The sequence below is a fragment of the Oncorhynchus nerka genome, linkage group LG13, assembly GCF_034236695.1.
Source record: "Oncorhynchus nerka isolate Pitt River linkage group LG13, Oner_Uvic_2.0, whole genome shotgun sequence".
In the NCBI taxonomy this organism is placed as follows: Eukaryota; Metazoa; Chordata; class Actinopteri; order Salmoniformes; family Salmonidae; genus Oncorhynchus; species Oncorhynchus nerka.
The window spans coordinates 6,262,235-6,278,966 of record NC_088408.1 but is presented as its reverse complement, the minus strand read 5'-3'; the positions used below and the strand labels follow the sequence as shown (position 1 = coordinate 6,278,966).

General features: G+C 43.0%; 1 protein-coding gene across 1 annotated transcript in view; it reads right to left on the bottom strand.

The window, feature by feature from the left end:
* LOC115123002 (neuronal acetylcholine receptor subunit alpha-2-like) overlaps positions 1-16,732 on the bottom strand; it is an 85,229-nt gene that overhangs the window by 36,112 nt on the left and 32,385 nt on the right. Inside the window, exons 2-4 of the mRNA XM_065026147.1 lie at positions 7,757-7,908; positions 3,663-3,707; positions 2,608-2,717 (exon numbers count right to left, since the gene is read on the bottom strand). Of these exons, the coding sequence (XP_064882219.1) occupies positions 2,608-2,717; positions 3,663-3,707; positions 7,757-7,908 (307 nt within the window). The remainder of the gene's footprint in view (positions 1-2,607; positions 2,718-3,662; positions 3,708-7,756; positions 7,909-16,732) is intronic.

Sequence of the window (16,732 nt, the reverse complement as noted above, 5' to 3'; positions counted from 1 at the left end):
AGTATATTACTGGGAGGGCTAGGATCAGGTTAACACGGCAGTATATTACTGGGAGGGCTAGGATCAGGTTAACACAACAGTATATTACTGGGAGGGCTAGGATCAGGATAACACGGCAGTATATTACTGGGGAGGGCTAGGATCAGGTTAACACGGCAGTATATTACTGGGAGGGCTAGGATCAGGTTAACACGGCAGTATATTACTGGGGGAGGGCTAGGATCAGGTTAACACAACAGTATATTACTGTGGAGGGCTAGGATCAGGTTAACACGGCAGTATATTACTGGGAGGGCTAGGATCAGGTTAACACAGCAGTATATTACTGGGGGAGAGCTAGGATCAGGATAACACAACAGTATATTACTGGGGAAGGCTAGGATCAGGTTAACACAACAGTATATTACTGGGAGGGCTAGGATCAGGTTAACACGGCAGTATATTACTGGGGGAGGGCTAGGATCAGGATAACACGGCAGTATATTACTGGGGAGGGCTAGGATCAGGTTAACACGGCAGTATATTACTGGGAGGGCTAGGATCAGGTTAACACAACAGTATATTACTGGGAGGGCTAGGATCAGGATAACACGGCAGTATATTACTGGGGAGGGCTAGGATCAGGTTAACACGGCAGTATATTACTGGGAGGGCTAGGATCAGGTTAACACGGCAGTATATTACTGGGGGAGGGCTAGGATCAGGTTAACACAACAGTATATTACTGGGGAGGGCTAGGATCAGGTTAACACGGCAGTATATTACTGGGAGGGCTAGGATCAGGTTAACACGGCAGTATATTACTGGGGGAGGGCTAGGATCAGGATAACACAACAGTATATTACTGGGGAAGGCTAGGATCAGGTTAACACAACAGTATATTACTGGGAGGGCTAGGATCGGGTTAACACGGCAGTATATTACTGGGGGAGGGCTAGGATCAGGATAACACGGCAGTATATTACTGGGAGGGCTAGGATCAGGTTAACACAACAGTATATTACTGGTAGGGCTAGGATCAGGTTAACACGGCAGTATATTACTGGGGGAGGGCTAGGATCAGGATAACACAACAGTATATTACTGGGGAAGGCTAGGATCAGGTTAACACAACAGTATATTACTGGGAGGGCTAGGATCAGGTTAACACGGCAGTATATTACTGGGGGAGGGCTAGGATCAGGGTAACACGGCAGTATATTACTGGGAGGGCTAGGATCAGGTTAACACAACAGTATATTACTGGGAGGGCTAGGATCAGGTTAACACAACAGTATATTACTGGGAGGGCTAGGATCAGGTTAACACGGCAGTATATTACTGGGGAAGGCTAGGATCAGGTTAACACAACAGTATATTACTTGGGAGGGCTAGGATCAGGTTAACACGGCAGTATATTACTGGGAGGGCTAGGATCAGGTTAACACGGCAGTATATTACTGGGGGAGGGCTAGGATCAGGATAACACAACAGTATATTACTGGGGAAGGCTAGGATCAGGTTAACACAACAGTATATTACTGGCAGGGCTAGGATCAGGTTAACACGGCAGTATATTACTGGGGGAGGGCTAGGATCAGGATAACACGGCAGTATATTACTGGGAGGGCTAGGATCAGGTTAACACAACAGTATATTACTGGGAGGGCTAGGATCAGGTTAACACGGCAGTATATTACTGGGGGAGGGCTAGGATCAGGATAACACAACAGTATATTACTGGGGAAGGCTAGGATCAGGTTAACACAACAGTATATTACTGGGAGGGCTAGGATCAGGTTAACACGGCAGTATATTACTGGGGGAGGGCTAGGATCAGGATAACACGGCAGTATATTACTGGGAGGACTAGGATCAGGTTAACACAACAGTATATTACTGGGAGGGCTAGGATCAGGTTAACACGGCAGTATATTACTGGGAGGGCTAGGATCAGGTTAACACAACAGTATATTACTGGGAGGGCTAGGATCAGGTTAACACGGCAGTATATTACTGGGGAAGGCTAGGATCAGGTTAACACTGCAGTATATTACTGGGAGGGCTAGGATCAGGTTAACACGGCAGTATATTACTGGGGAAGGCTAGGATCAGGTTAACACGGCAGTATATTACTGGGGGAGGGCTAGGATCAGGTTAACACAACAGTATATTACTGGGAGGGCTAGGATCAGGTTAACACGGCAGTATATTACTGGGGAAGGCTAGGATCAGGTTAACACGGCAGTATATTACTGGGGAAGGCTAGGATCAGGATAACATGGCAGTATATTACTGGGAGGGCTAGGATCAGGTTAACACGACAGTATATTACTGGGGGAGGGAGAGTAGACCTACAGCTGCTTTTTAATCATTCAAACACTAACTAGAACAGGTACAGAGATTCATGCCTCACTGTTTGACATAAAGATGTAATCTATTGTAATCGTCAGTGCTGTCATGCTCCAGAACATGTGGAAAGGGACCACAGTCATCAGCTCATTGTTGTGGGAATTATCTTCCCTGGGAAACACTTGTTGAGGTGCCGCGTGACCATTTAAATAGGTGTGGAGTCTCCTGAACTCGACGTCGCTGTCACGGTAAGACAACCGTTTCGCTGTCACTCACTTGTTGTAGAGGACGATGTCTGGGACCCAGATGAGTTCAGACGGGACTCTGATGGACGTGACGTTGTCGTAGTCAGACGGCGTCCAGCGTAGCTTGTAGTCATTCCACTCCTAAGAGGAGAACACGCACACACACGCACACACACACACACACACACACACACACACACACACACACACACACACGCACACGCACACGCACACGCACACGCACACACACACAGACATGAGAGGACATTCAGTGCCACAGGTCTTATCAGACAGAGTTAATTAAAGGCCTATTAATCCATAACAAACTAATAATCGTAATTAATTCACATTGAAACACCTCAGTCTCACACACATGCTATATATACTGAAAGTACTAAAACACATGCTATATATACTAAATGGACTGAAACACACATGCTATATATACTGAAAGTACTAAAACACATGCTATATATACTGAATGGACTGAAACACATTCTATATATACTGAAAGTACTAAAACACATTCTATATATACTGAATGTACTGAAACACACATGCTATATATACTGAAAGTACTGAAACACACATGCTATATATACCGAATGGACTGAAACACACATGCTATATAATACCGAATGGACTGAAACACACATGCTATATATACTGAATGTACTGAAACACACATGCTATATATACTGAAAGTACTAAAACACATTCTATATATACTGAAAGTACTAAAACACATTCTATATATACTGAATGTACTGAAACACACATGCTATATATACCGAATGGACTGAAACACACATGCTATATATACCGAATGGACTGAAACACACATGCTATATATACTGAAAGTACTAAAACACATTCTATATATACTGAAAGTACTAAAACACATGCTATATATACTGAAAGTACTAAAACACATTCTATATATACTGAAAGTACTAAAACACATTCTATATATACTGAATGGACTGAAACACACATGCTATATATACTGAAAGTACTAAAACACATTCTATATATACTGAATGGACTGAAACACACATGCTATATATTCTGAATGTACTGAATCACCTGTTTCAGCCAGACGTTGGTGGTCATCATCTGATTCTTCTCGTCCTGCAGAAAGGGAAATACAAAAAGAGGTGAATGAAAAATAGAGAGACATCAAGATAAAAATTCAGACAGAGAGAGAAGAAGGACAGAGAGAAAGAGAGAGAGAGAGGCAGAAAGAGAGAGAGAGGGTGGGAGAGAGGGGAGAAAGAGAGAGAAAGATAAGCAGAAAGAGAGAGAGAGAGGCAGAAAGAGAGAGAGAGGGTGGGAGAGAGGGGAGAAAGAGAGAGAAAGATAAGCATAAAGAGAGAGAGAGAGGCAGAAAGAGAGAGAGAGGGTGGGAGAGAGGGGAGAAAGAGAGAGAAAGAGAAGCAGAAAGAGAGAGGGAGGGGAGAAAGAGAGAGAGGCAGAAAGAGAGAGAGAGGGTGGGAGAGAGGGGAGAAAGAGAGAGAGAAGCAGAAAGAGAGAGAGGGTGGGAGAGAGGGGCAGAAAGAGAGAGAGAGGGAGAAAGAGAGAGAGAGAGAGGCAGAAAGAGAGAGAGAGGGTGGGAGAGAGGGAGAAAGAGAGAGAGAAGCAGAAAGAGAGAGAGGTGGGAGAGAGGGGCAGAAAGAGAGAGAGAGGGGAGAAAGAGAGAGAAAGATAAGAGAGAGAGAGGGCAGAAAGAGAGAGAGAGGTTGGGAGAGAGGGGAGAAGGAGAGCGAGAGAGAGAGAGGGGCAGAAAGAGAGAGAGGGTGGGACAGAGGGGAGAAAGAGAGAGAAAGATAAGCATAAAGAGAGAGAGAGAGGCAGAAAGAGAGAGAGAGGGTGGGAGAGAGGGGAGAAAGAGAGAGAAAGAGAAGCAGAAAGAGAGAGGGAGGGGAGAAAGAGAGAGAGGCAGAAAGAGAGAGAGAGGGTGGGAGAGAGGGAAAAGAGAGAGAGAAGCAGAAAGAGAGAGAGGGTGGGAGAGAGGGGCAGAAAGAGAGAGAGAGGGGAGAAAGAGAGAGAGAGAGAGCAGAAAGAGAGAGAGAGGGTGGGAGAGAGGGAGAAAGAGAGAGAAAGATAAGCATAAAGAGAGAGAGAGGCAGAAAGAGAGAGAGAGGGTGGGAGAGAGGGGAGAAAGAGAGAGAAAGAGAAGCAGAAAGAGAGAGGGAGGGAGAAAGAGAGAGAGGCAGAAAGAGAGAGAGAGGGTGGGAGAGAGGGGAGAAAGAGAGAGAGAAGCAGAAAGAGAGAGAGGGTGGGAGAGAGGGGCAGAAAGAGAGAGAGAGGGGAGAAAGAGAGAGAGAGAGAGGCAGAAAGAGAGAGAGAGGGTGGGAGAGAGGGGAGAAAGAGAGAGAGAAGCAGAAAGAGAGAGAGGGTGGGAGAGAGGGGCAGAAAGAGAGAGAGAGGGGAGAAAGAGAGAGAAAGATAAGAGAGAGAGAGAGGCAGAAAGAGAGAGAGAGGTTGGGAGAGAGGGGAGAAGGAGAGCGAGAGAGAGAGAGGGGCAGAAAGAGAGAGAGGGTGGGACAGAGGGGAGAAAGAGAGAGAGAGAAGCAGAAAGAGAGAGAGAGAGAGAAGCAGAAAGAGAGAGGGAGGGAAAGAGGGGAGAAAGAGAGAGAGAGAGAGAGAGAGAGGGCAGAAAGAGAGAGAGAGGGTGTGAGAGAGGGGAGAAAGAGAGAGAGAGAGGAGCAGAAAGAGAGAGGGAGGGAGAGAAGGGTGGGAAAGCCCTAAATATTATTTATGCATATCGGGTCCTGGTGGGAAAGCCCCAAGTCCATTTCAGAACTAGTCCAACATTTTAGACATGTGAAGATCTCTAGGTCATAGGTTAACTAAATCTGTTTTTGCAGGTCTATTTTCAAAATACTAAATATATTTCTTAAAATGTAAGATGGCTGCAGTATTCACAGAGGAACCATGATGCAATAGGAAAGGTTGTTAAACTTTACACCTTATAAATGTACAAATAGAGACAGCACGAGGACAATAATTAGAGACAGAGGAAGAGTGACATAGAGAACTAGAGACAAGGAGAAAGAGAGATGGAGAAAACGAGAGAGAGAAAGACAGATAGAATGGGATATGGAGAGAACTAGACAGAGAGAGAGAGAAAACGAGAGATGGAGAGAACTAGAGAGGGGAAGAGAGAGAGAGAACGAGAGATGGAGAGAACTAGACACAGAGAGAGAGAGAGAGAACGAGAGATGAGAGAACTAGAGAGGGGAAGAGAGAGAGAGAACGAGAGATGGAGAGAACTAGACACAGAGAGAGAGAGAGAGAACGAGAGATGAGAGAACTAGAGACAGAGACAGAGAAATTAAGAGAACTAGAGACAGAGAATGAGAGACGGAGAGATCTAGAGAACGAGACATGGAGAGAACTAGATAGACAGATGAAGAGAGAGTGAGAATTAGAGATGTAGAGAACAAGCGACAGAGGAAGAGAGATGGAGAGAACGAGAGATGGAGAGAACTAGAGATAGAGAGACAGAACGAGAGATGGAGAGAACTAGGGAGAGGAAGAGAGAGAGAGAACGAGAGATGGAGGGAACTAGAGAGAGAGATAGAGAACGAGAGATGAGTGAACTAGAGAGAGAGAACGAGAGATGAGAGAACTAGAGAGAGGAAGAGAGAGAGAATGGGAGATGGGAGAGATCTAGACAGAGGAAGAGAGAGAAAGAATGACAGATGGAGAGAACTAGGGACAGAGGAAGAGAGAACGAGAGTTGGAGAGAACTAGAGACAGAGACAGAACGGGCGATGGAGAGAATTAGGGACAGAGGAAGAGAGACAGAGAGATGGAGAGAACTAGAGACAGAGAGAACGAATGATGGAGAGAACTCGGGGCAGAGGAAGAGAGACAGAGAACAAGAGAAGGAGAGACAGGAAGAGAGAACGAGTAAGACAGAGAGAGAATGAGAGATGGAGAGAACTAAAGACAAAGGAAGAGAGAGAGAGAGAAAACGAGACATGGAGAGAACTAGAAACAGAACGAGAGAGGGAGAGATCTAGAGAACGAGACATGGAGAGAACTAGAGACAGAGAGATAGAGAACTAGAGACAGAGGAAGAGAGAGAGAATGAGAGATGGAGAGAACGAGAAATGGAGAGAACTAGAGACGGAGAGATCTAGAGAACGAGACATGGAGAGAACTAGAGACAGAGAGATAGAGAACTAGAGACAGAGGAAGAGAGAGAGAATGAGAGATGGAGAGAACGAGACATGGAGAGAACTAGAGACAGAACGAGAGACGGAAAGATCTAGAGAACGAGACATGGAGAGAACTAGAGACAGAGAGATAGAGAACTAGAGACAGAGGAAGAGAGAGAGAATGAGAGATGGAGAGAACGAGACATGGAGAGAACTAGAGACAGAACGAGAGATGGAGAGATCTTGAGAACGAGACATGGAGAGAACTAGAGACAGAACGAGAGACGGAGAGATCTAGAGAACGAGGAAGAGAGAACGAGAGAACTAGAGACAGAGGAAGAGAGAACCAGAGAATTAGAGACAGAAAGAGAGACAGAAAGAACTAGACAGAGGAAGAGAGATGGAGAGAACTAGAGAGGAAGAGAGACAGAGAGAACGAGAGTACAGTATATTCAATGTACAGTATATTCAAAACCCCTGCCACTCTCAATTTAAATTGCGGCCATGCTTGTGTGCAATACTGCTCTGTAGTTATTGACTGAAGGATTGTTTGATGACGTTGTTTTCCACACCTTCACTTCAAAGCCCCTGTGAGGCGACTGATGGAGATTGAGGGATGTGTTTCAGTTTGCTGTGAGAGTTCCTTTAGTAACACCTGTTTTGCAATTTCATAAACAGGTCTTGCCAATTACACTTAACTAACTGCTTATTCCCAAACGATAAACTCATTGGGGAACAATGCGAGAATATTCAATGAATATAATTTACATAAATTCATATTTTCTGCAACAAGCTGTCAGTCAACACTGCTGCGAGCCTGTGAGGTTCATTTGGACTGGTAGAGCATGACGCTTGGGTTCAGTTCCCACTGGGCCCACCCATACGAAAATATATATATATATTATTCACTTTGGATGAAAATGACTGCCAAAGGGCCTATATTATTATTATTATTATTATACTATTATTATATTATTATTATATTATTATTATAATTATAATATAACTTACCACATCGATAAGCTGTGCTATGGAGAGTCCGAACTTGACGATGACCACGTCTGAGATGTTGGGTACGGGTCTGGACCACTTGTTGTACCCGATGAAGAGCTTCTTGAACAGCTCGTCCTCCGCATGTGAATGGGCTTTCTCAAGGCAGAAAACTACAGGGGCCACAAGAGACACGGCGCTCAGAGTTTTATAACAAACCTGTTGTTGTATCCAAGACATCAAATCAAATTGTATTTGTCACATGTGCCAAATACAACAGGTGTAGTAGACCTTACAGTGAAGTGCTTAATACTACAGGTGTAGTAGACCTTACAGTGAAATGCTGAATACTACAGGTGTAGTAGACCTCACAGTGAAATGCTGAGTACAACAGGTGCAGTAGACCTTACAGTGAAATGCTGAATACTACAGGTGTAGTAGACCTTACAGTGAAATGCCGAATACTACAGGCGTAGACCTTACAGTGAAATGCCAAATACTACAGGTGTAGTAGACCTTACAGTGAAATGCTGAATACTACAGGTGTAGTAGACCTTACAGTGAAATGCTGAATACTACAGGTGTAGTAGACCTTACAGTGAAATGCTGAATACTACAGGTGTAGACCTTACAGTGAAGTGCTGAATACTACAGGTGTAGACCTTACAGTGAAGTGCTGAATACTACAGGTGTAGACCTTACAGTGAAGTGCTGAATACTACAGGTGTAGACCTTACAGTGAAGTGCTGAATACTACAGGTGTAGACCTTACAGTGAAGTGCTGAATACTACAGGTGTAGACCTTACAGTGAAGTGCTGAATACTACAGGTGTAGACCTTACAGTGAAGTGCTGAATACTACAGGTGTAGACCTTACAGTGAAATGCTGAATACTACAGGTGTAGACCTTACAGTGAAGTGCTGAATACTACAGGTGTAGACCTTACAGTGAAATGCTGAATACTACAGGTGTAGACCTTACAGTGAAGTGCTGAATACTACAGGTGTAGACCTTACAGTGAAGTGCTGAATACTACAGGTGTAGACCTTACAGTGAAATGCTGAATACTACAGGTGTAGACCTTACAGTGAAGTGCTGAATACTACAGGTGTAGTAGACCTTACAGTGAAATGCTGAATACAACAGGTGTAGTAGACCTTACAGTGAAGTGCTGAATACTACAGGTGTAGACCTTACAGTGAAGTGCTGAATACTACAGGTGTAGACCTTACAGTGAAGTGCTGAATACTACAGGTGTAGACCTTACAGTGAAGTGCTGAATACTACAGGTGTAGTAGACCTTACAGTGAAGTGCTGAATACTACAGGTGTAGACCTTACAGTGAAGTGCTGAATACTACAGGTGTAGACCTTACAGTGAAGTGCTGAATACTACAGGTGTAGACCTTACAGTGAAGTGCTGAATACTACAGGTGTAGACCTTACAGTGAAGTGCTGAATACTACAGGTGTAGTAGACCTTACAGTGAAGTGCTGAATACTACAGGTGTAGACCTTACAGTGAAGTGCTGAATACTACAGGTGTAGACCTTACAGTGAAGTGCTGAATACTACAGGTGTAGACCTTACAGTGAAATGCTGAATACTACAGGTGTAGTAGACCTTACAGTGAAATGCTGAATACTACAGGTGTAGACCTTACAGTGAAATGCTGAATACTACAGGTGTAGTAGACCTTACAGTGAAATGCTGAATACTACAGGTGTAGACCTTACAGTGAAGTGCTGAATACTACAGGTGTAGACCTTACAGTGAAGTGCTGAATACAACAGGTGTAGACCTTACAGTGAAGTGCTGAATACTACAGGTGTAGACCTTACAGTGAAGTGCTGAATACTACAGGTGTAGACCTTACAGTGAAGTGCTGAATACTACAGGTGTAGACCTTACAGTGAAATGCTGAATACTACAGGTGTAGACCTTACAGTGAAGTGCTGAATACTACAGGTGTAGACCTTACAGTGAAGTGCTGAATACTACAGGTGTAGACCTTACAGTGAAATGCTGAATACTACAGGTGTAGACCTTACAGTGAAGTGCTGAATACTACAGGTGTAGTAGACCTTACAGTGAAATGCTGAATACAACAGGTGTAGTAGACCTTACAGTGAAGTGCTGAATACTACAGGTGTAGACCTTACAGTGAAGTGCTGAATACTACAGGTGTAGTAGACCTTACAGTGAAGTGCTGAATACTACAGGTGTAGACCTTACAGTGAAGTGCTGAATACTACAGGTGTAGTAGACCTTACAGTGAAGTGCTTAATACTACAGGTGTAGTAGACCTCACAGTGAAGTGCTGAATACAACAGGTGTAGTAGACCTTACAGTGAAGTGCTGAATACTACAGGTGTAGTAGACCTTACAGTGAAGTGCTTAATACTACAGGTGTAGTAGACCTCACAGTGAAGTGCTGAATACAACAGGTGTAGGTAGACCTTACAGTGAAATGCTGAATACAACAGATGTAGTAGACCTCACAGTGAAATGCTTAATACTACAGGTGTAGTAGACCTCACAGTGAAGTGCTGAATACAACAGGTGTAGTAGACCTTACAGTGAAATGCTGAATACAACAGGTGTAGTAGACCTCACAGTGAAGTGCTGAATACAACAGGTGTAGTAGACCTTACAGTGAAATGCTGAATACTACAGGTGTAGTAGACCTCACAGTGAAATGCTGAATACAACAGGTGTAGTAGACCTTACAGTGAAATGCTGAATACAACAGGTGTAGTAGACCTCACAGTGAAATGCTGAATACTACAGGTGTAGTAGACCTCACAGTGAAATGCCGAATACAACAGGTGTAGTAGACCTTACAGTGAAATGCTGAATACAACAGGTGTAGTAGACCTCACAGTGAAATGCTGAATACAACAGGTGTAGTAGACCTGACAGTGAAATGCTGAATACAACAGGTGTAGTAGACCTTACAGTGAAATGCTGAATACTACAGGTGTAGTAGACCTCACAGTGAAATGCTGAATACAACAGGTGTAGTAGACCTTACAGTGAAATGCTGAATACAACAGGTGTAGTAGACCTGACAGTGAAATGCTGAATACAACAGGTGTAGTAGACCTGACAGTGAAGTGCTGAATACAACAGGTGCAGTAGACCTCACAGTGAAATGCTGAATACAACAGGTGTAGTAGACCTGACAGTGAAGTGCTGAATACAACAGGTGTAGTAGACCTCACAGTGAAGTGCTGAATACAACAGGTGTAGTAGACCTGACAGTGAAATGCTGAATACAACAGGTGTAGTAGACCTGACAGTGAAGTGCTGAATACAACAGGTGCAGTAGACCTCACAGTGAAATGCTGAATACAACAGGTGTAGTAGACCTTACAGTGAAATGCTGAATACAACAGGTGTAGTAGACCTTACAGTGAAATGCTGAATACAACAGGTGTAGTAGACCTTACAGTGAAATGCTGAATACAACAGGTGTAGTAGACCTTACAGTGAAATGCTGAATACAACAGGTGTAGTAGACCTTACAGTGAAATGCTGAATACAACAGGTGTAGTAGACCTTACAGTGAAATGCTGAATACAACAGGTGTAGTAGACCTTACAGTGAAATGCTGAATACAACAGGTGTAGTAGACCTTACAGTGAAATGCTGAATACAACAGGTGTAGTAGACCTTACAGTGAAATGCTGAATACAACAGGTGTAGTAGACCTTACAGTGAAATGCTGAATACAACAGGTGTAGTAGACCTTACAGTGAAATGCTGAATACAACAGGTGCAGTAGACCTTACAGTGAAGTGCTGAATACAACAGGTGTAGTAGACCTTACAGTGAAATGCTGAATACAACAGGTGTAGTAGACCTCACAGTGAAATGCTGAATACAACAGGTGTAGTAGACCTTACAGTGAAATGCTGAATACAACAGGTGTAGTAGACCTTACAGTGAAATGCTGAATACAACAGGTGTAGTAGACCTTACAGTGAAATGCTGAATACAACAGGTGTAGTAGACCTCACAGTGAAATGCTGAATACTACAGGTGTAGTAGACCTTACAGTGAAATGCTGAATACTACAGGTGTAGTAGACCTTACAGTGAAATGCTGAATACAACAGGTGTAGTAGACCTTACAGTGAAGTGCTGAATACTACAGGTGTAGTAGACCTTACAGTGAAATGCTGAATACAACAGGTGTAGTAGACCTTACAGTGAAATGCTGAATACAACAGGTGTAGTAGACCTTACAGTGAAGTGCTGAATACTACAGGTGTAGTAGACCTTACAGTGAAATGCTGAATACAACGGGTGTAGTAGACCTTACAGTGAAATGCTGAATACAACAGGTGTAGTAGACCTTACAGTGAAGTGCTGAATACTACAGGTGTAGTAGACCTTACAGTGAAATGCTGAATACTACAGGTGTAGTAGACCTTACAGTGAAATGCTGAATACTACAGGTGTAGTAGACCTTACAGTGAAATGCTGAATACTACAGGTGTAGACCTTACAGTGAAGTGCTGAATACTACAGGTGTAGACCTTACAGTGAAGTGCTGAATACAACAGGTGTAGACCTTACAGTAAAGTGCTGAATACTACAGGTGTAGACCTTACAGTGAAGTGCTGAATACTACAGGTATAGACCTTACAGTGAAGTGCTGAATACTACAGGTGTAGACCTTACAGTGAAGTGCTGAATACTACAGGTGTAGACCTTACAGTGAAGTGCTGAATACTACAGGTGTAGACCTTACAGTGAAGTGCTGAATACTACAGGTGTAGACCTTACAGTGAAGTGCTGAATACTACAGGTGTAGACCTTACAGTGAAGTGCTGAATACTACAGGTGTAGACCTTACAGTGAAATGCTGAATACTACAGGTGTAGACCTTACAGTGAAGTGCTGAATACTACAGGTGTAGACCTTACAGTGAAGTGCTGAATACTACAGGTGTAGACCTTACAGTGAAGTGCTGAATACTACAGGTGTAGACCTTACAGTGAAATGCTGAATACTACAGGTGTAGACCTTACAGTGAAGTGCTGAATACTACAGGTGTAGACCTTACAGTGAAGTGCTGAATACTACAGGTGTAGACCTTACAGTGAAATGCTGAATACTACAGGTGTAGACCTTACAGTGAAGTGCTGAATACTACAGGTGTAGTAGACCTTACAGTGAAATGCTGAATACAACAGGTGTAGTAGACCTTACAGTGAAGTGCTGAATACTACAGGTGTAGACCTTACAGTGAAGTGCTGAATACTACAGGTGTAGTAGACCTTACAGTGAAGTGCTTAATACTACAGGTGTAGTAGACCTCACAGTGAAGTGCTGAATACAACAGGTGTAGTAGACCTTACAGTGAAGTGCTGAATACTACAGGTGTAGTAGACCTTACAGTGAAGTGCTTAATACTACAGGTGTAGTAGACCTCACAGTGAAGTGCTGAATACAACAGGTGTAGGTAGACCTTACAGTGAAATGCTGAATACAACAGATGTAGTAGACCTCACAGTGAAATGCTGAATACAACAGGTGTAGTAGACCTCACAGTGAAGTGCTGAATACAACAGGTGTAGTAGACCTTACAGTGAAATGCTGAATACTACAGGTGTAGTAGACCTCACAGTGAAATGCTGAATACAACAGGTGTAGTAGACCTTACAGTGAAATGCTGAATACAACAGGTGTAGTAGACCTCACAGTGAAATGCTGAATACTACAGGTGTAGTAGACCTCACAGTGAAATGCTGAATACAACAGGTGTAGTAGACCTTACAGTGAAATGCTGAATACAACAGGTGTAGTAGACCTCACAGTGAAATGCTGAATACTACAGGTGTAGTAGACCTCACAGTGAAATGCCGAATACAACAGGTGTAGTAGACCTTACAGTGAAATGCTGAATACAACAGGTGTAGTAGACCTCACAGTGAAATGCTGAATACAACAGGTGTAGTAGACCTGACAGTGAAATGCTGAATACAACAGGTGTAGTAGACCTTACAGTGAAATGCTGAATACTACAGGTGTAGTAGACCTCACAGTGAAATGCTGAATACAACAGGTGCAGTAGACCTCACAGTGAAATGCTGAATACAACAGGTGTAGTAGACCTGACAGTGAAGTGCTGAATACAACAGGTGTAGTAGACCTCACAGTGAAGTGCTGAATACAACAGGTGTAGTAGACCTGACAGTGAAATGCTGAATACAACAGGTGTAGTAGACCTGACAGTGAAATGCTGAATACTACAGGTGTAGTAGACCTCACAGTGAAATGCTGAATACAACAGGTGTAGTAGACCTTACAGTGAAATGCTGAATACAACAGGTGTAGTAGACCTTACAGTGAAATGCTGAATACAACAGGTGTAGTAGACCTGACAGTGAAGTGCTGAATACAACAGGTGCAGTAGACCTCACAGTGAAATGCTGAATACAACAGGTGTAGTAGACCTTACAGTGAAATGCTGAATACAACAGGTGTAGTAGACCTTACAGTGAAATGCTGAATACAACAGGTGTAGTAGACCTTACAGTGAAATGCTGAATACAACAGGTGTAGTAGACCTTACAGTGAAATGCTGAATACAACAGGTGTAGTAGACCTTACAGTGAAATGCTGAATACAACAGGTGTAGTAGACCTTACAGTGAAATGCTGAATACAACAGGTGTAGTAGACCTTACAGTGAAATGCTGAATACTACAGGTGTAGTAGACCTTACAGTGAAATGCTGAATACAACAGGTGTAGTAGACCTTACAGTGAAGTGCTGAATACTACAGGTGTAGTAGACCTTACAGTGAAATGCTGAATACTACAGGTGTAGTAGACCTTACAGTGAAATGCTGAATACAACAGGTGTAGTAGACCTTACAGTGAAGTGCTGAATACTACAGGTGTAGTAGACCTTACAGTGAAATGCTGAATACAACAGGTGTAGTAGACCTTACAGTGAAATGCTGAATACAACAGGTGTAGTAGACCTTACAGTGAAATGCTGAATACAACAGGTGTAGTAGACCTTACAGTGAAATGCTGAATACAACAGGTGTAGTAGACCTCACAGTGAAATGCTGAATACTACAGGTGTAGTAGACCTTACAGTGAAATGCTGAATACTACAGGTGTAGTAGACCTTACAGTGAAATGCTGAATACAACAGGTGTAGTAGACCTTACAGTGAAGTGCTGAATACTACAGGTGTAGTAGACCTTACAGTGAAATGCTGAATACTACAGGTGTAGTAGACCTTACAGTGAAATGCTGAATACAACAGGTGTAGTAGACCTTACAGTGAAATGCTGAATACAACAGGTGTAGTAGACCTTACAGTGAAATGCTGAATACAACAGGTGTAGTAGACCTTACAGTGAAGTGCTGAATACAACAGGTGTAGTAGACCTTACAGTGAAATGCTGAATACAACAGGTGTAGTAGACCTTACAGTGAAATGCTGAATACAACAGGTGTAGTAGACCTTACAGTGAAATGCTGAATACAACAGGTGTAGTAGACCTTACAGTGAAATGCTGAATACAACAGGTGTAGTAGACCTTACAGTGAAATGCTGAATACAACAGGTGTAGTAGACCTTACAGTGAAATGCTGAATACAACAGGTGTAGTAGACCTTACAGTGAAATGCTGAATACAACAGGTGTAGTAGACCTTACAGTGAAGTGCTGAATACAACAGGTGTAGTAGACCTTACAGTGAAATGCTGAATACAACAGGTGTAGTAGACCTCACAGTGAAGTGCTGAATACAACAGGTGTAGTAGACCTTACAGTGAAATGTTGAATACAACAGGTGTAGTAGACCTTACAGTGAAATGCTGAATACTACAGGTGTAGACCTCACAGTGAAGTGCTGAATACAACAGGTGTAGACCTTACAGTGAAATGCTGAATACAACAGGTGTAGACCTTACAGTGAAATGCTGAATACTACAGGTGTAGTAGACCTTACAGTGAAATGCTGAATACTACAGGTGTAGTAGACCTGACAGTGAAATGCTGAATACAACAGGTGTAGTAGACCTTACAGTGAAATGCTGAATACTACAGGTGTAGACCTCACAGTGAAATGCTGAATACAACAGGTGTAGACCTTACAGTGAAATGCTGAATACAACAGGTGTAGACCTTACAGTGAAGTGCTGAATACTACAGGTGTAGTAGACCTCACAGTGAAATGCTGAATACAACAGGTGTAGTAGACCTCACAGTGAAGTGCTGAATACTACAGGTGTAGTAGACCTTACAGTGAAATGCTGAATACTACAGGTGTAGTAGACCTCACAGTGAAGTGCTGAATACTACAGGTGTAGTAGACCTCACAGTGAAGTGCTGAATACAACAGGTGTAGTAGACCTTACAGTGAAATGCTGAATACAACAGGTGTAGTAGACCTTACAGTGAAATGCTGAATACAACAGGTGTAGTAGACCTTACAGTGAAATGCTGAATACAACAGGTGTAGTAGACCTCACAGTGAAATGCTGAATACTACAGGTGTAGTAGACCTTACAGTGAAATGCTGAATACTACAGGTGTAGTAGACCTTACAGTGAAATGCTGAATACAACAGGTGTAGTAGACCTTACAGTGAAGTGCTGAATACTACAGGTGTAGTAGACCTTACAGTGAAATGCTGAATACTACAGGTGTAGTAGACCTTACAGTGAAATGCTGAATACAACAGGTGTAGTAGACCTTACAGTGAAATGCTGAATACAACAGGTGTAGTAGACCTTACAGTGAAATGCTGAATACAACAGGTGTAGTAGACCTTACAGTGAAGTGCTGAATACAACAGGTGTAGTAGACCTTACAGTGAAATGCTGAATACAACAGGTGTAGTAGACCTTACAGTGAAATGCTGAATACAACAGGTGTAGTAGACCTTACAGTGAAATGCTGAATACAACAGGTGTAGTAGACCTTACAGTGAAATGCTGAATACAACAGGTGTAGTAGACCTTA